Below are 23,219 nucleotides of genomic sequence, written 5' to 3'. Positions count from 1 at the left end.
TTTATAACAGTTTAGTCACAACTAAAGAGGAAATTAGTGAACTCAAGGCTAAGGCAAAAGAAATTAGGAAAATTGCCCTGAGAGATTAAGAATTGAAAAATATGAGAAAGGTAACAGAAAACATGGAAAAGAGAATAAGAAGTTATAACATATGACTAGTTGGAGATCCAGAAAGTAAGGAGAGATAGAATAGGGACAGGGAAGACATTTGTAGAAGATTATGGCTGAAATCATTCTAGCTCTGATGAAAGTTAAACTGGAAAACCCACCCTCCCCCTTAGCTATTGCAAAAACTGCCTTAAACACAAATTTAAGAAGCCCAATGGAAATTGAGAAAAATAAGGAACCAGGAATCCACACCTAGTCACATCAGAGTGAAAATGCAGAACACCAAAGATAAAAAAGACTTTAAAAAGAGTCAAAGATAAAATATAGATTACCTTCAAAGAGAATTAAACTGAGCACTTATGTTTCAATAGCAACAATAAAATTTCTAATTCAGTAGAAACTAGAAAATGGAGAAATACTATCTTCAAAATATGGAGAAAAAATAACTTCCAACCTAGAATTCTATATCCAGTAAAAATGGACAGAAATAATGGCAGTTTTAGGCAAATAAATATTGAGAAAATATTGCAAAAATCAAACCCTTGCTCAAGGAAATTGAAAGGATTTACTGGAGGCAGAAGAAAGCAACCCCAGATGAAAGAGTTGTGGTATTAGAAAAAATGAAAAAACAAAGAAATTGTTATATATGTGGGTAAATATAAACAAATACTTACTATAAAAATGTCTTATGGGGTCTAAATAAAGACAGTAAAAATACAAGGTAACACAACCCTGAAAGTTTGGAGAGCCATGATTGAAATGTAAAAGTTCTAAAGTCTTGTGATGTTCACTCACTTCAGACCTTGATAAGTGGAACAGTCACAAAGGAAATAGAAATAGGGTAAATAAATTCTAAATCAAAAAGAGAAAAGTGGGATAAAACAGCTCCAATAAATCAAAAATAAAGCAAGGAAGGAGAGAAAAAGTGGGATAGATAGAAAGGACAAAATAAGCTGGTAGAAATTGCTATAAGTAGATTGACAATTGCAATAACTAAAAATTAGTGACATGTTCCAGTTAAAAGATAATGACTTCAGGTCAGATAAGAAGGACAAAATCCAGCTATAAGTTCTTTAAAAGGAACATCTCTAGAACATAAGGATACAAAAAGGTCAAAAGTAAAAGTTTATCCAAACACCAAGTCAGAGAAACTTGGAAAAACTACATTCATATCAGAAATATATACTTTAAGTATGAAAGTATTACTAGAAATTGAGTTTATTGCTTGATGAGCAAAAAAGTTTGATTTATCAGGAAGTTATAACTGCTCTTAACTTAAATGCACCTAATAACAAAACCTCAAAATATATAAAGCAAACTCTGACAAGAACCATAAGAAGAAATCACAAATCCACCACCAGACTAGAAGATTAAAAAAAATGCAACTTTACAGAGTTATAATTTACATACTGTAAATTGACTATTTTAAGTTCAATGAGCTTTTGTAAATTTACAATTATTGTGTGGCCATCATGATGTTAAGCACGCCTAAAAATCCTCTCCTGCCTCTGCAGTCAATCCTTCTTCCACCCCAGCCCTAGACAACCACAGGAAAATATGTCCTTAAACTTAATCCATTGTCCTTAAACCTACCATGGCAAGTAGGACCTTTCAATGAGGTAACTTCCAGTAAGGCATGGCCCACCTCAAGCAGGATGGGACTTAATCACGTTGTCAAAGTTCTTAATTAGAGAATGAAATTCAGGAACAGAGAGACAGCCATGGAAGCAAGGAGCTGAAGTTCAACTGATAGAGAATGTAGAGCCCAGGAGGGGCCGCCATATGCATTGCCACGTGACAGAGGGGCCCAGGACTGAAGATCTCAGGCAGCCAGCACCGGAGTGCCAGTCATCGGGGAGAAAGCATCATCTTGATTTGGACTTTCTTTTAGCCTCAAAACCATGTGCAAACAAATTCCATTGGTTCAATCCAGCCCATATTTGCTTGAGCAGCCAGGAGACTAACATACCATTCTAGTGGGTGTGAGGTGGCTCCTCACAGTGGTCTTTACTGTGTTTCCCGGATGACTGATGGTGTGGAACATCTTCTCCTGTACTTGTTGTCCATTTATGAGTGTCCTTTGATGATGTGTCTGTTTCTATCTTTTGCTTATTTTTATTGAGTTATCTTATGACTGAGGTTTTTTTTGGTATGCTGTATGGCGGGGGTCACATTTCATTCTTTTTCCATGAGAGTATCCTGTTATTATAGCACCATTTGTTGAATTTTTGTTTGTTTTATCTTTCTTTGTTTGCTTGTCTGTTTATTTTTGGGAAGTGCATGGACCGCGAATCGAACCCTGGTCTCCTACATGGCAGGCGAGAATTCTACCACTGAACTTCCCTTCTATCCCCTCTAGTGATTGAGTTTTGAGAGTTATTTACCCATTCTGGATATAAGTCTTTCAGCAAATATATGTTTTGCAAATATTACCTCCCATCTATGTTGTGTCTTTATTTGCTTAACGGAATCTTTTGAAGAGCAAAAACTTTCAATTTTGATGAAGTCCAGTTTTTCTTTTATGGATCACACTTTTGGTGTCATATTTAAGGAAACTGCATAGCCCAATTAGGACTCTGATCCATTTTGAGTTAATTTTGGGGAATGGTATGAGGTAAGGGTCTAGGCTCATGGTTTTTGCCTGTGGACATCTGGCTGTTCCAGCGCCATTTGTTTTAAAGACTACCTTTCCCAGAGTGGGAAAATTTAATACTCCTCTCTCAGTAACTAGTAGCAAACAGGCAGCGACCTACCAAGGATACTGAAGATTTAAACAATGCAAGCAAACAAGCTGGATTTGATGGGCCTCTCTAAAATATGAAGAATCAACATTCTTTTCATGTTGGGCAGTAAGAAAAATGACCCCCACCGGGTCATTTTGTAGGATTGGTAGCTTATAGATGGTGCCAGTTAGAAACTGATAACGACAATAATGAGGATAAAACAGCTTATAAGTCTCCTTATGTAGAAATTTAAGAAAGAAGACATCACAATGGAAATTAAAATGAAGCATGCCCAGTGCCTGTCCCTTGGAGGGGTAGAGAAGCTTCAGAGCTAGCATGCGAAAACACTGTCCAGCGCGTGGCAGCTCAGCGCCTCAACGAAAGCGGCACTCAGCTCTTTGGCCCCCACCTGCCCCCTCTCCCTCACAGCTCGTTCTCTGCTCTACACACTTGTTGATCTGCTCGAGGTCACCTGCTTGTGCACTGGGTCTGATGGTGGCTGTCCAGAATTCTTCTCCAGCACTCTGGTGAAGCAACAAATCCAAAAGCCACATTTCCCGGGACTCACAGTCCAGGCAGCAGGGCCAGTGGTTGTCCGACAGTACAGGGTGTGACAAGGGAGGCCTGTGGGGTAGAGGCCGGGGCACAGGGTTTAGGACACTTCAGCGTGGGACCAAGTCTCGGCTCTGTAAGAGCTGTGCCTTGGGACCTCGGGTCCAGTAGTGCTTCATGGGTCCTCCGTGTTCCAACCTATGAAATGGGGACAGTGAGACGCAGCACAGTGGGGAAGTGACCCCAGGAGCGAGCACCCCTTCCAAGCTATTAAACTTGATTTGGGTTGTGATGGAGGCCACCTGTGGTATAAGCCAGTGGCGGCCAGGGGAAGAGACGTGTTTGCAGGGGAGACAAGCCAGATCATGCAGGTCACTGAAGGCCTGTGGCCACTGTTCGGCCATCCCCCCGGGGCTGCAGGACACCCCAGTTTCCTCTGTGCTCCTCCTTTCCTGCCCTGGAGGGCTGGAGCAGTCGGGGTGCCTGGCAGAGGCTCACGGCTTCCTGGAGTCCTGAGCCAGGCTGCGAGGCTCCCTGGCGCTGTGTGTGGGGAGGGGGTCTCGACCTGCCTGAACATCTCCCTGAAGTGGTTGCAGCTGCCCAACAGCCTGGCTCTGTCCGGGGCTGCAGGCCAGCAGCTCCCTGCTCACCGAGCCATTAGGGAAATACCACTCAGGGAAGTGAGGGCCCCGCTTCTCCACCCTCAGAGAAAGTGACAGGTCAGGAGCCCCCCAGGCCCACATGTGGACCCTCCAGTGGGCTGTGCTCAGGGGCTGGGGCAGCCGCCTGCCTTCGGCCCAGGCCGTGGCCAGACCCAGAGCCGGGGTCTGCGGGGTGGAGGTGGGGGGGCGGTGGCTTTGCTGCATTGTCCCATTGGATGGTCCCAGCAGTGCAAGCAAGTGTCACCTATCTGGAGGTGGGGGGAGCCCCCTGGTCTACCCTCACAGAGGTGCAGACCTCACTGGGGGTGCCCTCACGCGGGCCCGGCCCCCTCTGCCTCACTGGGCACTAAACTGCCGCGTGGGGCCTCTGCTGCACTTTGCCCGGCAGTGGCCCTTCCCATCTCTTCCCATCCTTCCCCGCCAGGATGCAGTGGTGGGGGTGACCAGGGACCCCTCCTGGATGACCTCGGCTCTGTGCCAGCCACTCAGATGCTTCATACCATGGTCAACGGGCAGCTCCCCCAGACTCCCCTCGCAGCCCAGGGCAGTCCGCGAGCACCCTGAGAGCACCAGGGAGCCCCCAGGGGAGCCCTTGCAGGCCTCCGTGGCTCTGCCCTCCTCTGTGCCCCGTCCTTGGTGGCAGGTCCTCGACCTGTGCCCTCCTCTCCTGCCCTCCTCTTCTCAGCTGCTGGAAACCTCTACGGCAGCCTTGGGGACAGGCCCCACTGCGCCCGGGTGGACCTTGCTCTACCCGCCACCCCCTCCCGGGGCCTCTCACCCTTCCTCCTTTCAGGTCACCCCCATGCACGTGCCGTGTAAGAAGCCTTTCCTGACCCCATCCCAGCCCCATCCCACCTCCCCTGACGGCTCCTTCATTTATCCACCTCCCCCTTTAGACTGTGCGTGTCCAGAGGGCAGAGGCAGGTGGGGACACTGTCCTGAAGCTTCGGGGGCAGGACGGAGGGGCACAGGCCCTGGCTTCCTGCCAGTCCAGATCAGACCCTGGTTGGGGGGAAGAGGGTAAGGACGTAGGCAGAAGCTCCCGAAAAGAGCAGGTGCTGCAACAGCGGGGCCACGACATGCTGTCGGGAAGGAAGGCCGTCCGCCCTCTGGGAAACAGAGCGTGCGAGGCTCCAGTGCGCCCACCGCCTAAGGCCTGTTACCGTATTCGGTTTTGTTTTTTTTTCCCACATTTAAAAAAAAATTTTTTATTAATTAAAAAAAATTACAAGAAACACAAACATTCCCAACACATACACCCAGCAATTCACGATATCATCACATAGTTGCGTATTCATCATCATGATCATTTCCCAGAACATTAGCATCAATTCAGAAAAAGAAATAAAAAGACAACAGAAAAATATAACAGACAGAAAAAAAAAATTTTACATGCCATGGTCCTTACTGATCCCTTTCATTGATCAGTAGGATTTCAAACTAAATCTATTTTAACATTTGTTCCCCCTATTATTTATTTTTATTCCATATGTTCTACTCGTCTGTTGACAAGGTAGATAAAAGGAGCATCAGACACAAGGTTTTCACAATCACACAGTCACACTGTGAAAGCTATATCATTATACAATCATCTTCAAGAAACATGGCTACTGGAACACAGCTCTACATTTTCAGGCAGTTCCCTCCAGCCTCTCCATTACATCTTGAACAACAAGGTGATATCTACTTAATGCATGAGAATAACCTCCAGGGTAACCTCTCGACTCTGGAATCTCTCAGCCATTAACACTTTGTCTCATTTCACTCTTCCCCCTTTTGGTAGAGAAGGTTTTCTCAATCCCTTGATGCTGGGTCTCAGCTCATTCTAGGGTTTTTCTCAATCCCTTGATGCTGAATCTCAGCTCATTCTGGAATTTCTGTCCCACGTTGCCAGGAAGGTCCACACCCCTGGTAGTCATGTCCCACGTAGACAGGGGGAGGGTGGTGAGTCTGCTTGTTGTGTTGACTGGAGAGAGAGGCCACATCTGAGCAACAAAAGAGGTTCTCTTGGTGATTCTTAGACTTAATTTTAAGTAGGCTTGACCTATCTCCTGTGGGGTTAAGTTTCATATGAACACACCCCAAGACTGGGGGCTGAGCCTATAGCTTTGGTTGTCCACACTGCTTATGAGAATATCAAGAAGACTTCAACTTGGGGAAATTGAGTTTTCCCCTGTTCTCACCATTCCCCGAAGAGGAATTTGCAAATACTTTTCCACTCATTGATCAAATCACTCTGGGATTCATGAGGGCGTCACCTGGACAAACCAACAAAATCTCATGTCCTATACAAAGTTCCATGTACTTAAGGTGTTCAATCAACTATCTACATAAGTTATATTAGGAGATGCATTAGTCAAAGTATAGATTTGTACCAAATAAATATTTTTTTGCTTTAGTCTCACACATTAGTCGAAGTTTTAAAATAGTAAGTACCATCTATTTTTAGCACACTGCAGTAGTGACATTCTTTTGTTCTTCCTCATGCAAAAACATTTTTTGAATTTGTACATTTAGTCACTATCATTACACGTATTCGGTTTTGAGCCAGCCCTCACTGCTGGAGAGGGCAGGGGGCCTCCATGCAGACACTTTCCTCCACCGTGGGCCATCGGTGACCATGAGCACCAGACAGACGCCCGCCAGGCCAGACTGTCCCTCTCTCAACTTGGATTGGCGCTCCAGAGGAAATTAAGTCAGCTCTCCCCCAGGGCAGTCCAGTTTCGTCCTGTTCTGGTAGGAAGGGTGCAGACGGTTGGGGGGCAGGCTCAGGGCAAAGCCGGACAGTCCAACTCAGAACTGGGCCCCGAGAACTAGGTATGTGCAGGCTCACATGCTGGCGTCCACACTGTTCTTCAAGTCTCAGCCTCCGACTCGCCTCCTCCAGGCAGTCTGCCTTCCTTCCTCAATTCATAATCTTTGGCTGCTTGATGGAAAACATTTTGTTTCCACGGCAAAATGGGGGCATTGGGTGCTTTTTCTTAAATGACCCTGATGCCAACTATGAGTGGTGGGTACTGTTACACTTGGGGAAACTGAGGCTGGAGAATGCAGGGCGCCTGGCTAAGGTGAGAGAAGGACCTGGATGCAGGCCTGTGTGTCTCGTGGCTCCCACCGCTGCCTGTCCTCACTTCCCAACCACTTCTGGATGCAGCCAGTGTGGACCCGATCCACCCACCCAGGTTCCAGCCACAGGCAGGGAGATGGGGAGAGGGGGTGTGGGGCCAGCAGCTGCATGCCCAGGCCATGTGTGCCCCTGCTGCCCCCTGCCCGCTCGCTGGCCCTGGGTCCATTCCCTGGGGCTGTCGCCTGCCCGTAAGCTTCTTGAAGGCAGCGCCCCCTCGCCCCCATCCCACCACCTTCTGTGGGACCTCCCCTGCCACGCCCCCAGGGCTGGGCGGTGAATTCGTGTCCCCCCCCCCTTCCCTAACTACAATCCCAGCCGAGCAGGACAGTATATGAAGTGGATGGGGAGCTGTAAAGCCTGTTTAAAAGGGGCAATAAAAGTTTTGGGTTTCGGATCGTCTTACTGAAGAGGAGAAAAACAGAGACAGGAAATTTCAGTAGCAGACACGACAAAGGTCGGACACAGCGGCTGCGCTCAGATGCAAAACACCTCCGCTGTGCAAACAGAGGGCGGCTGGCGGGGGTCCCAGCGCCAACCCCACCCCATGCCAGCCCCACGCCAGCTCCAGGGGAGGCAGAGGCGGGGGCGGCCGCTACAATAGACTGTTTTGTCTAGTCGTTGTAAATGTTTATAATACTTCTCTGCATTTGCACTGCCCGAGGTATGTGCCCCTCCCGCCGAGCCGGGCTGCCAGTCTTTGAGTGTGCACGCGTGCATGTGTGTGTGTGTGCGTGCGCGTGTGCACCGCCCAGGCGTGGGAGATGCTGGGGCTGGAGTGTGGCGCTGGCCTGGACGGGTGCTAACTGCCTCCTTCCTGCTGAAAGCCAGGGAGGCGTCCACTGGGTCCCTCAGGATCTGCACTCGGTGACCCGGGCATGGCCAGACCTGGACCCTGATGCCCCCCCAGCCTGTGCCACCTGGGAAGGTCAGGCTTTCCCACGCCAGCACGTCCCCGGGGCCGCGCCGTCCCTGTCGCTCCCCTAGACACACCATCCAACCCTCTACCAACCCGGGAGCCCCTAGCCACAAGGGTGGGGTTGCCCGATAAAAGGCAGGAGGCCGAGTTAAAGTAGAATTTGGGATAAACAGCGGAACATTTTTTTCGGATGAGTGTGTGTCATGCAAGTATGTTGCAAACATTGCATGAGACGTACTCATACTAAACAACAACGAAAAAATCACTTTATCTGAAACTGTAATCTGCCTTGGCGTCCCGTAGCTTAGCAGGTGACCCTGCACACATGGCATTTAAAACTGATTTAAGATATGCAACCCCGTTGCAGGAGTGATGTGTTCAGGAGACGCATGTGGCCAGGGGCAGTGCCCCGCGTGGTGTAGAGCATTTCTCTGTGACAGCAAAGTCTCCTGGCCGCACAGCTCTGCAGCCTGTGGGAACAGCTAGAACTTCTCCCTCCGTTGGGAGCCCTCAGGACTGGGGTGGCTGGGGATGGCGTGGGAGGGGGACCCCCGGGGACCCCCTGGGGACCATGGTGCTCAGAGTCCACGGACAGGAAGACCCCAGGGCTGAGGATGTTTGTACTCTTCCTGCGTCTCGAGGTGTTGGGGGGTCACCCCCAAACCTGGTGGGAGTCCCCAGGTAGTCAGAGCTGGAGGAAATGCTGGGGATGATAGACGAGACCCAGGCACTGCCATCAGCTGCCCAGTGACCCTCTGAAGGGCCTAGGAGGGGCGGCCGGGGGGGCTGAGGGCTGCAGCGCGCCTCCTGATGGCCTGTGACTTACAGCCCTGGCCGGGAGCCCGGACGGCCTTCCCGAGTCAGCTCCAGGGAGTCGCCCAGGCTAGGATGAGGTGGGGGGGTGGTCCTTCTGAGCCCGCGGGCCGTGCCCTTCCCCAAGCTTTCTGGAGCACCCGCCGCCCTGGACTTCCCACAGCGGAGAGGGTGGGTGGGTGGGGGCCACTGTAGCAAGGGGGTGGGGGGAGCAGGGGGCACCCAGGGGCAGTGACCCCCTCACTTCCCTGTGGCATGGCCCCCAGGGTCCGTTCCCCACCTCCTGCCTGTGGGGGGCACTCAGAGTCTCCCTTCAGGGAGCCGTGGGGAAATGGGCCCGGGAGGGCAGAGTGTGCGTGTGCAGGGACGTGCCTGCGCGTGCATGCGCGTGCTCCTCCACTAGTCCCGAGAGTGGGGACAGTGCCACACACCTGCGACCGCTGGCCTGCGGGGGCTTCTGCAATCCGTGCAGGCCGGGGAGGTTCAGCTCTCTCGTGCGCAGCAAGAGGCTGATGATGCTGCCCTTCCCCAAAGGGCAGGGACCCGGAGAGGGGGTGGGGATGGGAAATGGGCTGTGGGCTGCGGGGCCAGGGAGTGGCAGGACAGGCCCCCTGCCAGGCAGAAAGAGGTGAGCCACGGGTGGGGGTGCCGAGGCTGGGCTGGTACAAGGGTGCAAGGAGGGTCTGCAGGCATGGGGGCTTAGACCAGCTCTTCCTGGGGCCCTGGAGACAGCAGGAGGTGCCGTCAGGACAGCAGCCAGAAACCCTACTCTCCAGAGGAGGCCCCTCCTGGAAACACAAACAACCCCAGGCAGGTGAAGGAAACTTGCTGCCCCCGGCGGTGAGGGGTCCCCAGGAGGTCTTGGGTTCAGGAGGTGATATCTGAGAGACCCACTCCTGCCGCCTTGGGGTGTGGTGTTGCCAGGAGAGTTCTGAGGCGTGGCGGGGCGGTAGCTGGCTCCCCCCGGGCACCCTGCTGAGCAGGGTCCTGGGCCAGCCTGCCCCTGATTCCCTGGGCCCCCGTTCAGGCCTCCTCTCCCCCTCCCTCGCAGCAGGGAGCTTCAGGCAGGATCGGACGTAGTGTGCAGAGCCCGAGGGCGGAGGGGGCTAGAGCCTTCCGGCGGGTAGGCCCTGGGGGCAGGGGACCTCAACCTTGAACGGACTCCCCACCTCAGAGCTCACAGCCAAAGCTGTGTCCCCACCGCTCTGCTCGCTCAGAGGCTTGCCGATGAAGTAGCACACGCCACATGTGTGGTACATAGCAGGATTCAATAAACAGGAGGCCTCAGATCGCTCTCAGCCCCTGCGTGGTCAGGGATTGGGCGGCCTGGTGGCCACAGGGCTGCCCCACTGGCCCCTGAGTGGGCCTGAGACGTGCAAGGTCAGTTTCCAGGAGAAGACGGACGGAGGGCGCACAGCCCCCTTGGGTCTGGGTGAGGGTGGCTGTGGCAGGTAGGGTCCTGCCAGTTGCGCCCAAAGGAGCAAGTTCTTTCCTTTCCCGCAGGGTGCTCAGTGCCTGGTAAATGCTCAATAAGTGGGTTCTTTATAGGCACTCAGGGTCACATGGATGCATAGCCATCCTTGGGGCTGCTCAGGAAACCAGGAGAGGACTTTTTTCCTGGATGCTCTGTGTGGGGGTGAGGCGGGCGGTGGGAGCATCTGTCTGGGGCTCTCACCAGGCACAAGTGTTGGGAGGGAAGGCAGGGTCAGAGGTTGAGATCGGGGGTTGGGGTCAGATGCAGGCACAGCAGAGGGTGGAGCAGTCCAGCTTGGCAGGGGTCCCTGCGTTTCCCGCCTTCTTGTTGGTCTTGGGCAGCAGCAGGACAAAGGACATGGCCAGCGCACAGTGGTAGAAACTGTGAACGTAGGTGTAGTCCCATTCCTGGGGGGAGGGGGAGCGGGGAGGTGGGGGTAGGGTCCGCCTGCGGCCTCTGATCCCCTCTGAGGCCTCTCCCTTCCCGATCCGCACTGCCTCCGACCCCGCTTGCATAAGCTTCTCTGTGGCGGGTCCATGGCCCCTGGCCAGGGACATAGGCCCTGTTTGTCCTCCAGACCCCAGCCCAGGGCCTTTTCCAGAAGCTTCCCTTCCTTCCCAGGTCATAGTTGTCCATACCTCTACCTAGGGTCTGTCCCACCTCCTGGACATCTCTCAGGTGAGGCTGGGAGGCTGGGGCTCTCTCCTTCCCTCCCTCCTCCCTCCTTCCCTCTCTCCTCCCTCCCTCCTTCCCTCTTTTCTCCCTCCTTCTCTCCATCCCTCCTCCCCTCCCTCCCTCCTCCCTGTCATGACCCACAGGCCCCTCTGGGCTCCTGTCTAACGCCCGCCCTCTGCAGGCAGGACTCACACGCTGCTGGGGTCTCTCCGGGACCCTCCCCAGCTCCCCTTAGAGCCCCCAGTGGAGCTGGCGATACTGGGGTCCCCTGATGCGTGGAGCAAAAGCGCCAGCAGGAGCATGTGGCCTGAATGCTGCCAGGCCTGAGGATGCACACGGAGCCCCTCGAGGGCAGCCCCGCAGACCCAGAGGCAGGTTGGGGTGCGGGGCGGGGCATGCTGGGCGGGGCGTGCTGGGCGGGGCGTGCGCGGGGCGTGCGGGGCGCGAGGTACCTCGAAGAAGAAGCGCAGCATGAGGGCCAGCGCTCCGAAGCAGAGCCCGGGGCCTATCTGCTGGGCGTAGACGCTCTTGTCGGGGTACAGGCCCCTCTTCTCCTTCATCTTCTGCAGCTGGTAGGGACAGGGCGGTAGGGAAGGCGTGCTCAGGCCTGGCATCCAGGCCTGGGAGGGGGGCGACGGGGGGACGGGGGGGCCTCCACCCACCCACACACCCTCTTCCGGCTGGCACAGGGAGAACGCGGTCTGGGCGGCGAGCTCACAAGCCTCCCCCTACAGGGAGAGGGTTTATTTTGCCATTGGCTCCCGGGCACAGCCAAGGCACAGAGAGCTCAAGGGCTCGCACAGCGGCCTGGCAGGGTGAGGCTGCACTAGAGACCCCCGACCCAAACCACCCACATCATCGCCAGAGCTAAGGGCATGGCTGGCCAGCCCAGCCCTGGGCCTGCAAATCCTGCGCCTCCTCCAGGCCGTGCCAGGTTTGAACCCTGCTCTGCTGGATGGAAGCTGTCGGCTGCTCCACCCCATCAAGTCCCTGCTTCTAAGGGGTCTCCTCTTCCAGGAAGCCCAGGAGGGCTCCCTGCTCCCCTCCAGCCTCTCCAGGAGCTCCTCGCACGGTTTCTACCTCCCAGCCAAGGGGAACAGACGCGGGGTTCATTTACAGTAAAAGGACAGTAAGTCTTCTGCCGGGTCTGGTCAGCCTCGGTCACCAAAGGATTTATGAAGCCACGTCAATTTTCTGTTTCCTGGAATTCGGCGTTGCCAATGAGGAATTGAGGGCCTGGAATGGTGCTGGCAGATGGGGATATGGCAAGGAGGTGGGAAGCTCGGTCTGGGTGACTGTGCCAACCAGTCCTGCGGGCTCGGTGGTACCCTGGGAGGGAAGGCACCTGCCCAGAGCCACGGGCTGAGCCTGAGCCCCCGCCTGCCCGCCCTCCCTCTCTCTCCACCTCCTCTCCCTGTTCCCAAACCGCTCACGCAGAGGGTCAAGCCCCTGGGAAGAAAAATCCACCCTCGTTCCAGGAAACAGACTGCCTTTGAAAATCCGAAATAAGCTCCACATTAAACGGTCTAGAAAATGCAATGTGATGGAGGGAAGCAGGAGGTCCGACCACTGTCTCCAGGGCCTAGGACAGCTCTGGGGCATCTCGTGGGAATGCTGGAGAGTGAGTTCTGTCCTAACTCAGGCAGGACCAGCCTCCGCTCAGGCCTTGCCAAGACTGGCAGGGGGAAGGAGCCTCCAGTGTAGAACAAGGAGCTTTTATCCTCTTTCTGGCTGGGGAACGAGCCAGATGATCAGAACCGAGAACTCACGGCTGACGCGTTCCTGCACGTCCGTTCATCCCCGCAGCCCTTGGTTGGCCGAGGCGAGCCTGACGGCGACACGGATTGGCCAAGGCCTCATAGCTTTGAGTCCCCAAGTCCAAGTGGACGGCGTCTCCCTTCCCTGCCTCGTCCTGCCGGGCCACTGTGTGAACCCCTGAGCTCCCTGTTCCTCGGCTTTGCCAGGAAACCAATGGCAAAATAAACCCTCTCCCCGTCGCAAGTAGAAATGCATGACATGTGTTTGCAAGTTCACCACTGGCACTCTCGCCTCTGTGTGCCAGCCAGGAGTGGGTCGGTGGGCACCCCTCTCTATCCACCTGGCTTGGACGCCTCCTCTCTGAGCCTGTCCTCCTGCTCCCGGGACAGAGCAGCCTGTTTACGCCTGGAGGCTGTGCCATCCCAGGCTCTGTCACAGACCTGGAGTGGGCGTGCAGCCTGGGCTGGGCCAAACCAAATCCTTCCTAGCACTTGGAGTTGGGGCCCTGGGGTGCTTTGAAGCTGGTAAAATTTGGAGGGTTTCAACCTGGAGCCTCGGGCCACCGGCCAAGGACCCTGTGGCTTGCACAGCGGGGCCAACCTGGGGCCTGCCAGCATCCCTGCACTGCATTCCTGTCCCCTGAGAGGCACAGTGTCCTCCCTGCTCTTGGGTCCCAGAACACGTCCTGGGTCCATCCTGCCCTAAGGTCCCTCTTTAGCTTGGGCCAGTGGGGGTGAGGCTGGGGTCTGATGCTTAACAGCTGGGCGAGCCTTGGAAAGACAGGGGGTACTGCAGAGATTGGGGACCATGTATGAGGGGCCTCATGGGCTGCCTTGCTCCTGGGGTGCCCATCAAGGGGATTCCAGCTCAAGCTGCTTTGACACTTATGAGCCATTTCATCTTCCCTCTTTGGTAGAAACAAGCTTAAGGCTCACCCCCTCTAGGAAGCCAGCCCAGATTAACCCAGGCCATCTTCCAAGCTGTCGGAGAATCTCCACAGTAGCCTTTCTCTTCACTAATAATAGCAACAAAAACTGATGATAATAATGATAATTCACTGGTACTGCTGAGCACACTAGAAGCCAGGCCCCTGCCAGGTGCGTTGTTTGCATTGACTCAGCAGGTCTGTAGAAGGAACCCTGGGAGGTAGGCATGTACCGACACAGCAATCGCCACCTTACAGAGGTGGAAACCAAGGTCAAGGGGTCAAGCAACCTGAGTTAGGTCTAGAGCGAGTGAGTAGAGACAAGATGCCAAGCAAGTGTGCCGCTGGAGTGCCTGGTGGGTGCCTCTTGTGTGTTTTTGCTGAACCTACAAGGGCAGGAGGGAAGTGGGGACCCCGAAGTGGGAGGACGGCCTGACCCCACCCCCCACCAGCTGGCCACCCCCACTCTCACCGGCCTGCACGCACCCATTTCGCAGCGATGATGAGGACGGCTGTGCCGATGGGGCCCGAGTACACCCCGTAGCCCCAGCGGTCATGGTAGACCCTCACAGCGATGGTCAGCACCCCGAACATCACCACTGTCGACCTCCGGGGCTCGTCAAAGTCAGCCAGGGCTGCGGGGCCAGGAGCGAAGTCAGGGCAGGCCAGGCAGCCCCTCCTGCCTGCCCACTGCAGCTCAAGGGGCGCCGCAGACCCCTCAGCAAGCAGGACCCCAAGGCCCAGCCCAGGCTCGAAGGAATCTGAGTTCCAGACAGTTTTCAAGGAGAGGAGCAGGCTGCTTCCCAGTGGCCCCAGAAGCTAGGATGCCACTAAGGGGAGCCCTGGACACAGACCTTTGTACAGATGCACAGGTATGGATCCGTTCTCCCGACTGATGTGCAAATGCACAGGTACGGATCCGTTCTCCAGACCGATGTGCAAATGCACAGGTACGGAATCATTCCACAGAGGACACACGCCCGTGCCCACGATGGAGAAAGGACCTGAGTCCTTCAGAGGGGCTGGTTAAAAGTAGGGGGCCCGGGCAGGCCACGGTGGCTCAGCAGGCAGGAACGCTTGCCTGCAATGCCACAGGACCCGGGTTCGGTTCCCGGTGCCTGCCCATGTAAAAAAAAAAAAAAGTAGGGGGCCCTTGAGTAGCCGAGACAGATGTGCCCTGACATCTAAGAGTAGCCATGAGGTGACATTAGGTGAGAAGAAAAAACCACGTTGTGGAACCATGTGCTTTTGAACAGTCTCAGGTTGTAACCGGAACTGAAAATGAGGTGTGTGTGTGGATGTTTGCATGGGTCTCAGGAGGGGTCTTGGAGGCCAGACCCCGGACAGCTTGTGAATAGGTCACCTAGGAAGAGAGGGAGGGGGCGGAAGGAATTTTGCTTTGCTCCTTCGTACTTCTCCTCTGCTGTTTGAATTTGTCATAGCACGCATTTATTAAGCGTGTAATTTGTAAAGGAGCCGAGAAATAGGAAGCAGGGCCTTTGAGAACTGCTTACTCACTTTCATAGGTTAAGGCACGGCTCTGAAACGCAGGAGTGGGAAGCGGCTTCCACGGAGGAAGGGTCAGGGGTGGAGGGTCAGTGAGCTGCCCTCCAGTGCTGGGGCCGGGCTGCAGGTGTCCCCAGCAGGTGGACAGCCAGCAAGAAGCCCCATTTGCAGGGCTGGGTGGGAGGGGCCACTCACCCATCAGCGAGACCCACATGCTCAGGGCTGTCCCGTAGACACTGAAGTATTCCAAGATGTCCTGACGCAGGAAGCACAGCATGGACAGGCCTGGCCCCGTGCAGGCGTGGTAGAGCTGCCAGAAAACCCAGAGAACACGTCCCTCCTGGGGTGACGCCAAGGGCTTCCCTCCTGAGTGCCGGGCAGGGTGGGGCTGGCTACCTGGGACACACTCCCGGCCCAACGGTTGTCCCTTCAGGAGAAGCCTCTGACCTGACACAACCGAACCAAGGCTAGGGTTCCCTCAGATGAAGACCCCACCAGCATGTACCCTCCACAGCCCGGTTGACTGAAAATCACTTAAGTGTGTATTTAGTCACTCGTCTTTGGATGTGAGGCCAAAGCCTTCTCTTTGGTGGGGGTTTGTTCTCCAGAGGGCTGTGGGGGCTTTTCTGCATAAATCCCCCGCTAGCAGCAGCTAGAGTGTACATCCGAATTCCTGGGGACCACTGAGCAGCCCCCCACCCCCACCCCTGACGTGCTGTTCCATTAGATTGGGGGTGGGTCAGAAAAGTTTGCATTTCTAAGTTTCTTGGCACTGCTGGTGTCCTGGGCTGGCAAGAACCACACTTTGAGAACTGTTCAACTGGACTGTTCACCTCCTGTTTCTTTTAAGTGGAGGGAGATCTCAAATGCAGCAGTTTAGGTGCAGCCATCTCTCCCCCTTCCATGATCTCCCCACACCTGATTTAAAAGCAAGTGTGAAAGTAGAATGCGCTGAGAGTATTTTCCAAACAGTTGACTTACTTCTTACAGAAAAAACCCAACTCTGTCCTTCCCCATTCACATTTCCTCATTCTTAGGAATATTTAATTCCATGACATAATTATTTTGATAAGTTCAAGGAGCACAAACAGGCTTGGGCACCAGCACAACTGAGTTCCTCAGCAGGAGGGAGCAGGAGTTCTGGAGAACAGCCCAGTGCTGGGGGTCGTCACAGAGGAAGTGGGGCCCCTGGGGAATCTGAGAGTTGAGCAAGTGGGAGTCTATTAAGAGGACCCTACTGATTATGATGCTAAGCAACCGAAAGTAAGGTGAGCCCGGGGCACATTAATAGAGGTATAGAGTCCAGAACAAAGGAGGAAATGGTCCTGCTTCTCTCCATTCTGGTCAGGCCAACCCAGAGAACTGCGTTGGGCTTCAGACGCTGGACTTTTTGAAGTGACCTTGGCAGAGAAGAATCTAGAGCTGAGCAGCCACGTGGTCGAAATGGCTGTATTGCTCAGGAACGAGAAGCTTCAGGAGGAGCCTGATCAAGGTTTTCAAATCTCTGTGGGGGGAGGAGGAGACCTGCTGTCCCTGCACTGGCCCTGCTCTGTGGGTGACTCGGACATTCTCCCACTGCCCTCCTGCTCCTCCCAGAATTACATGTGCCTCCCATGCCTGACGCCCTTGTGTGCTCCCAGGCAGATCGGCATGTGCTGTTACAAACTGAATCACCATGTGATTCTGGGTGGTGTCAGAGTTTTGCCCACACTGAGAGCAGGAATGACGTTTGTCTTGTCTCTGCAATGACCCCGGCACCTAGAAGAGAGCTGGCCCACAGTGGTGCTCAATAAGTGCTGGCGGCGTGGGGACAGGCTCTGCGGGGCTCAGGACTCACATGTCCCCTCAACCCCACCGCCCTCAGTCCAGCCTGTCGGTGGGAACTCAGCTGACCCCTGCACGACAGGTGTGGAAGGCGAGTCCAGAGCAGCACGCCTGGCCCAGGAGGCCAGGGCAGGGCAGGGCTTGGCAGCTGGCAGCCAGGCCTCCCAGACCAACCTCCATATTCTGCGGCAAGGGGCAGTCCCCGCTGAGCTGGGGTGCTGGCGGTGGCAATTGGGGGGTTACGTGGTGACAGTCCCAGCTCTGGAGACTGACGGGGTGCCTGGGCACTGGCTGACCATTTGGGTCTCCTCTGCCAAATGGGACAAGAATACCCACCCCATAGGGCAGGCGGGGGGAGCTCTGTGTGACAAAGCACTTGGCATGGTGCCTGACCCAGAAATGGCGATCGCCATCCACTGGGGACGTCTCCCTGGAGCCATTTAGGAGGCTGAACTTGTGATGGTACAATGCGGGCTTTTGGGAGAAAGGGGCAGAGTGTGGTCTTGGGCCTGGAGGGCATTTGTCACAGGGACCAGCTGTCCCTGCCACTCGAGGCTGGCCGCAGAGGCAGCTGTGGGACCAGCCGAGACCCAGGCTGGGGGTGTCGGGGAGTGGTCTGGCCGATGCCTGTGGTGTCCTGGGCTGGGTCTGACATGGGCCTGGAGACAGGACCCCTGACCTCGCTCCCTGGCCCTAAAGCCCTGACACCGGCAGAAAGGTCCCTCTCCCTGCTGGACCCCTGTTTCTTGTCTAGACTTTCTAGCCCTACCCAAACTGGGGTCCTGTGAGGAGCAAATGAAATGGCATTTTGGCAACATGCGTCCAGTGGGCTGGGGGTTTGGGAGCATGTTTGGTTTGCACTGCGACCCAGGGGACTTGACCTCCCCCTGGGCCTCAGTTCCCCTCCCCCCCCATCCAATGGGAATCATTTTCCTGATTTATGCTACCCAGTGCCCTCCTGGCCCTGCCCCTGGCCAGGCTGGTGGCATGGTCACCATCACCGTGAATGCCTCCCCCTCGGCAGTGGGGTCGGAAGACCTCCAAGGACCCGGCCTGACCCAGCTCGCCGCTATCTGCAGGATTTATCTCTGGGATTGTCTACGGGACGACCGTGAGGGCATACCGGTGTGCATGCGTGCTGGGTGACCACCACTGTGTCCGTCGATCCCACACACACACTCACATCACGCGTGCTCCCTGACACGCTCGCCCCAGAGGCCCGGCTGCTGCGCGGGGAGGGGAGGCTGGCCAGGGCCACAGGCTTCCACCTGGTTGGCACTGCCATACCAAGGAGTCCGGGTGGGCCACGGCCTCCCCGTTGTGGGCCCCATGCCAGGATCAGGCTGTAAATGAAGGGAGGATCTATGGGAGATGAGAGAGGAAGACTCAGAGAGAGACGGGGTGTCACTGAAACAGAGACGAGGATGAGAGATGGGTGGAGATTGGCAGGGAGATGATAAGTTGATAGAAAGATGATAGGTGATGGAAGTCAAATGGATGGTCGCTGGGGGGTGGCTGGCTGGAGGGAAGAGGGGACAAAGTTAGAGAGGGAGAGGGCACGGGATTTGGAAAGAGCTAATTCCGTGGGGGTGTAGTTCCAGAAATCAAAAGAGAAGCAGACACAGATGGAGAGAAAGAAAAGAAAGACAGAAGCAGAGAAAAAAAGAGACAGAAAAAAACAAGAAGAGAAAACCAAAGGGGCAGAGATCCACAGGAAGGTAGAGGGGGGCTGAGATAAGAAGACACCGAGATGGGCAGAGACAGGCATCATGACGGAGAGCTCGAGGGCTTGGAAATAGGGTGCCAGGACCTGATGACAGCTACCCAGAAGCAATCAGAAGGAGGGAGAGAGAGGGAAAGGCAGAGAGAGAGAGAGAGAGAGCACCGGCCAGCAAGCCAGCCACACAAAGAGAAAGACAAAGGAGGACCCAGAGAATTCTGGAATCAGACACACTGAGGCCCCCACACCTCCTAAACCACCCTTCCCTGCTCAGCTGCTTCAGGGTGCCGCTGGGGGGGGGGGGGGCGGAAGCGGGGGCCCTGGTGTGGCGGGCATTCCCCGGTGGCCTCCGGTGGCAGAGCTCGTGCCCCGCTGGCCGACACAGCGCGTGGCGGGCTCGCTCTCACTCACACCCGGTTGGGACCACAAAGGCTTTATCTAGGACACATCCACTGGCACAGATGGGGAAACTGAGGCCCAGGGAGGGGAAGGAGCCTCCCCAACCCCTCTCAGAAACACACCTAAGATCCCAGTCTCCTGCCCCCTCCACCCCGGGCTCTTTCTTCAGCCTCCAAATACCGCTTTTCTTCATCGCCCCGCAGAATGAAGGTGGGGGGACGACGGCCCCCTCTCCCACCTTCGGAGCAGGGCCCTTGGGTGGGGGTGGGGTCTTCCCGCGGCCCCCGGACTCACCGCCACGAAGAACATGGTGAAAAGGTAGACCATGGCCTCCATGTGGAAGCGCCTCCTGGCAGCGATGCTGACCGCGGGGAGGAGGGCCAGGCTGCTGAGGGTGGGCAGCAGCAGCTTGGCCACAAGGGTCCCCATGGGCAGGGGAGGAAGGCTGGCTGGGAGGCGGGGTGGTGCCGGCCTCCCGGGTCCCCAGGAAAGGGGACACGAGAGGGGGACGGGCTGCTCCCTTTCGCGGGGGCTCTGACGGCAGCTGCGCTGAGCCGGCCAAATGCCCTGAAGGCAGGCGGTGGTATGCAGGGAACCTACCCAGCGACACATGGAGAGTCCGACAGCTGAAGGTCACGTGGTCCGGCACTTGTTTCTGATATAGATATATATATATATTTTTTTTTTGAAAGGCCACACTGATCTTCAGTGAGAGAGGAACCCATGGGTGCCATCCTCAACTTCCAGCCATTTCCCACCCTGGTCCTCTCACCAGGCCTGAGGGCCCTGAATGTAAAGGTCAGGGGGCTCTGCTGCTGGGTGTTGTGTCCGTGGGTGGTGAGAGAGGAAAGTATCCAAGATTTAGCCAATTCTCATGGTTGAAAATCCCTTCCAAGCATTACCAGCCTGCACTCATTTCCTACTGGCTGGCTCTCTGCTCGCTGCACAGCAGGTTGCCCTGGTGATTTGATGAATGAAACCAGGGTCTCTCCTACTTGTTACATTGTTTCACACCTTGAGTAAACACACCCGGAAAATATCTTAGTGTTCAAAGCACAAAACGGACACTTGGCTTAGCCTTCTTTTCCTCTTTAATAACAGCTCTTTGGCTGTCCTTTAGGGAATTACCTTCCCCATTGTGAGAGGTTTTGTGGGGGCTACGTGCCAGGGCACCCCATGATCTCCTGGCCAAGCTGGGCATTGTTCTGAGCCCCCCTCTCCGCCGCCAGGCACACTCTCTCTTCCTGCGTGGGTGGATGGATTTGTTGATTGATGCGTGGACTGATTGAGCAACAACAAAGGAACAGCTTTTACTTCGACCTCTCTTTTTCTTACCCAGCATAATTTACCTACAATGAAAAGCACAGATTTAAATGTATAGTCTGATGAGTTTTGTTAAGTGTACCAGCCCATGTAACCCCCACTTTAAGGTAGCTGCAGGGCATGGCCATCACCCCAGGCCATTTCCTGGTGCCCTTCTCCCAAACACTGAGAGAGACGCGGATGTGTTGTGGAATGCCCCGTGAGTGGAGCCACGCAGGGGTCGGGCTTCTCTCGCTTACCCGACCTGCCTAATGCTTGAGACCTGCCCCCTCGGTGCTTCTGTCGGTGGCTCCTTCCCTTTTGCTGCTGGGTGGGAACGACTCGGTGGCCCTGCCGCAGCCTTTCCTCCTGGACGTGGAACCTGGGGGCAAGGATGGCAGGAGCCAGGCAGAGGGAGGCTGAGTGACATGGGTCCATCTCCACAGCAGCGCCTCAAAGAGAGGCTGAGGTTGTGCTGTCCTCCCGGGGCCAGCTGGCTCTCATTTTCCCTTTCGGAAATCTTTTTTTTTTTGGGTCTAAGGCTGGCCAGAGCCAGTTGCTGCTGTTTGCCAGGAAGGTCCTTCCTGATACATCTGGTCACTTCGTTCTTCTGTTCAGGCCCTTCCAAGTGCTCACAGGACTGCCCCCCCGCCCCCCAGCCCTGGCCCCCTGGCCCCCAGGCCCCCAGGCCCCAGCCTAGCCTGTCCCCTCTCCTCCTCCCCACCAACCTGACACGCCCTCTCCTCCCAGCCTCTCACCCCCTCCCACCCTACGGGAACTCCCTCCCCTCCTCCCCCCCAGCAAACACCCTGGGGCTCACTGCAGTGGCTGTGGGGGAGGCACCCGAGCTGAGTCCCAGGCGCCCCTTGCTTCCTGTCCCAGCACTCACTCTGCTGTGTCCTGGAGGCTGGTGCTGGAAGGCTGGGATTGCTTGTGCCCCCACTGCACCCCTGCAACCCGAGGCAGGGGCTGCGGCCAGTTGGCTCGTGCCGTAGCTCCCTGCACCCAAGCCTGGCCACGGTAGGTGTTCCGACAAACACCTGCTGAATGAATGACTGTGTGAAAGAATGAATGAAAGTCCCGAGGAGGCTGAGCAGCTACTTCAGCCCTGCCTCCTAGGCGCGCCAGCTCCCTCTCCAAACGGGAAAACCAGAAGCTGCCAGGCCCTAGGCTCCGGGTTAGAGCTTGTTGGAGGCCGCAGCCTCCTTCCCCGCCAGGACGAGTGGAAACCGGGTGGGGAGGAAAATACAATTAGGTGTCAGGTGTGTGGAGGGGCAGCAGAGGGGAGGAGGGCTCTCCAGAGCCATGAAGCCCTCTCAGAAGCAGGAAGACATGTCACAGTTGGTTTTGTGCATGAGTGTATGAGTGTGTGTGTGTACGTGCACGTGTGCATTGCTGCTGTAAACTCCAGGGCTCAGGGAAGAGAAGAGAGAAGGGGGAGGGGTGGGGCCAGCTACGTCTGCAGTTACACGTGTTGTAGCAATTAAGGAGAAAGGAGGTGAGGGGGGCTTGTATCAAAGCAGAGAGGTGGGTACTTTGCCTAGCAGCGCCCACTGAAGGTGGGGCATGGAGTGGAGGTGGAGTGGGAAGCTTCCTGTGTGCAGCTCCTGTCTGGGACTTGGCCGCCTGGCAACAGACCAGCTGGCTTGAGGAAAGGTGTATAGCTCTGCACAGGACTGGAACAACCCATGGCTCTCCCTGGGGCAGGAGAAGAGATCGGCCCTGAGATGGGGAGAGAGAGTGGAAGGGATAGGCTGGCTGCTTTTGGAGGTGTCACTGCTCCTGGAGATATGGGGAGCCAAGGATGGGGCCAGGTGGGTGTGAGGTCCACCTGGGCAGGCCCTGAACCAGCACGGACGTGAGCTGGCAGCCCCCTCCCCCATGCCTCCCACCCTCAAAACCCCTCTCAGCCTCACTTTCCCGTGTGCCATTTGAGGCTCCCCTAAATCCTGCCCACAGCCTCCCCACCCATCCCCAAAGGCTGTACGCTGTCCAGACTTCTTCCCAGGCCACGCGCCCCTCCTCCAGTCCATACTGTACCCATCAGCCTTTCGTGACCCCCAGCTGGGCGCGGCCCCTCTCAGTCCCAAACCCCAGAGTGCTGCGTATGTGTCTTGAAAACCACTTAACAAACACATGGACATTTATTCAGCGTAGGCCCCGGGCCAGCCACTCTACCAGCGCTTTTCACAGCGAGCCCCGTCGTATCCCAGGGCAGCCCGTGGGGTAAAAGCTGCTACTGTCCCCATTGTTTTCTGTAAAGGACAGTGCGCCCAGAGGCCCGAGAAGACAGGGGACCTGTCCGAGCTTACCTGGCCGACCTGACTCCCAGCGCAGGACCCTTTCTCCAGCTGGGCCTGCCGCCCCCTAGGGACCGGGGCAGTGTCCCTGCGGCACCCCCATCTCTGCGAGCACCGGCTGGCCCCTGCCCAGAGCAGGGTCCTGGCAGACCCCGCCCCCTCCACATGGCCCCTGCGGCCAGCCCAGCGGCACCCCTTCTGCCCAGCAGGTGGCGCTGGTCCCAGTGGGACCCAGCAGGGGCCAGTCCTGGCCGGCAGACCTGCGCCCCCAGCTGCCGGGCACTTGGGTTTTACAGTGGTACCCGAAGCGCACAGCATGCCGGGCAGCTCCGCCTGGCCTCCAGGGCAGCTGTCTGAGTTTGCATTGGTGTCTTCCGCATTTTCAGCCTCTGTGTGCAGTGCTGGGTCATCCGGAGCACAGCGGCCTCTGGCCTC

The 23,219-nt window shown here is 55.8% G+C and overlaps 1 protein-coding gene across 1 annotated transcript; it reads right to left on the bottom strand.

Moving 5' to 3' along the window:
• Positions 1-10,156: 10,156 nt before the first annotated feature.
• MYMK (myomaker, myoblast fusion factor) lies at positions 10,157-20,103 on the bottom strand. The gene is made up of 5 exons (XM_077135843.1): positions 19,477-20,103; positions 15,435-15,549; positions 14,220-14,368; positions 11,503-11,619; positions 10,157-10,782 (listed from the first exon to the last, which is right to left on the bottom strand). Exons 1-5 carry the CDS (start codon positions 19,792-19,794, stop codon positions 10,633-10,635), a joined length of 849 nt encoding a protein of 282 aa, XP_076991958.1. The 5' UTR covers positions 19,795-20,103; the 3' UTR covers positions 10,157-10,632.
• Positions 20,104-23,219: the final 3,116 nt, after the last annotated feature.

The sequence above is a fragment of the Tamandua tetradactyla genome, chromosome 2 (genome assembly GCF_023851605.1).
Source record: "Tamandua tetradactyla isolate mTamTet1 chromosome 2, mTamTet1.pri, whole genome shotgun sequence".
Taxonomy (NCBI): Eukaryota; Metazoa; Chordata; class Mammalia; order Pilosa; family Myrmecophagidae; genus Tamandua; species Tamandua tetradactyla.
The sequence above is the reverse complement of the archived record's forward strand: the minus strand, read 5'-3'. Positions and strand labels throughout refer to the sequence as shown.

Bases quoted from the DNA above. Each gene is read 5' to 3' on its own strand.
- MYMK (XM_077135843.1), bottom strand. From the start codon at position 19,794: ATGTGTCGCTGGGTAGGTTCCCTGCATACCACCGCCTGCCTTCAGGGC. The intron at 11,620-14,219 runs GTGCGTGCAGGC...TGTCCCTACCAG, and splicing joins TCATCATCGCTGCGAAATGG to CTGCAGAAGATGAAGGAGAA. The intron at 10,783-11,502 runs GTACCTCGCGCC...CCCTCCCCCCAG, and splicing joins TGCTGCGCTTCTTCTTCGAG to GAATGGGACTACACCTACGT.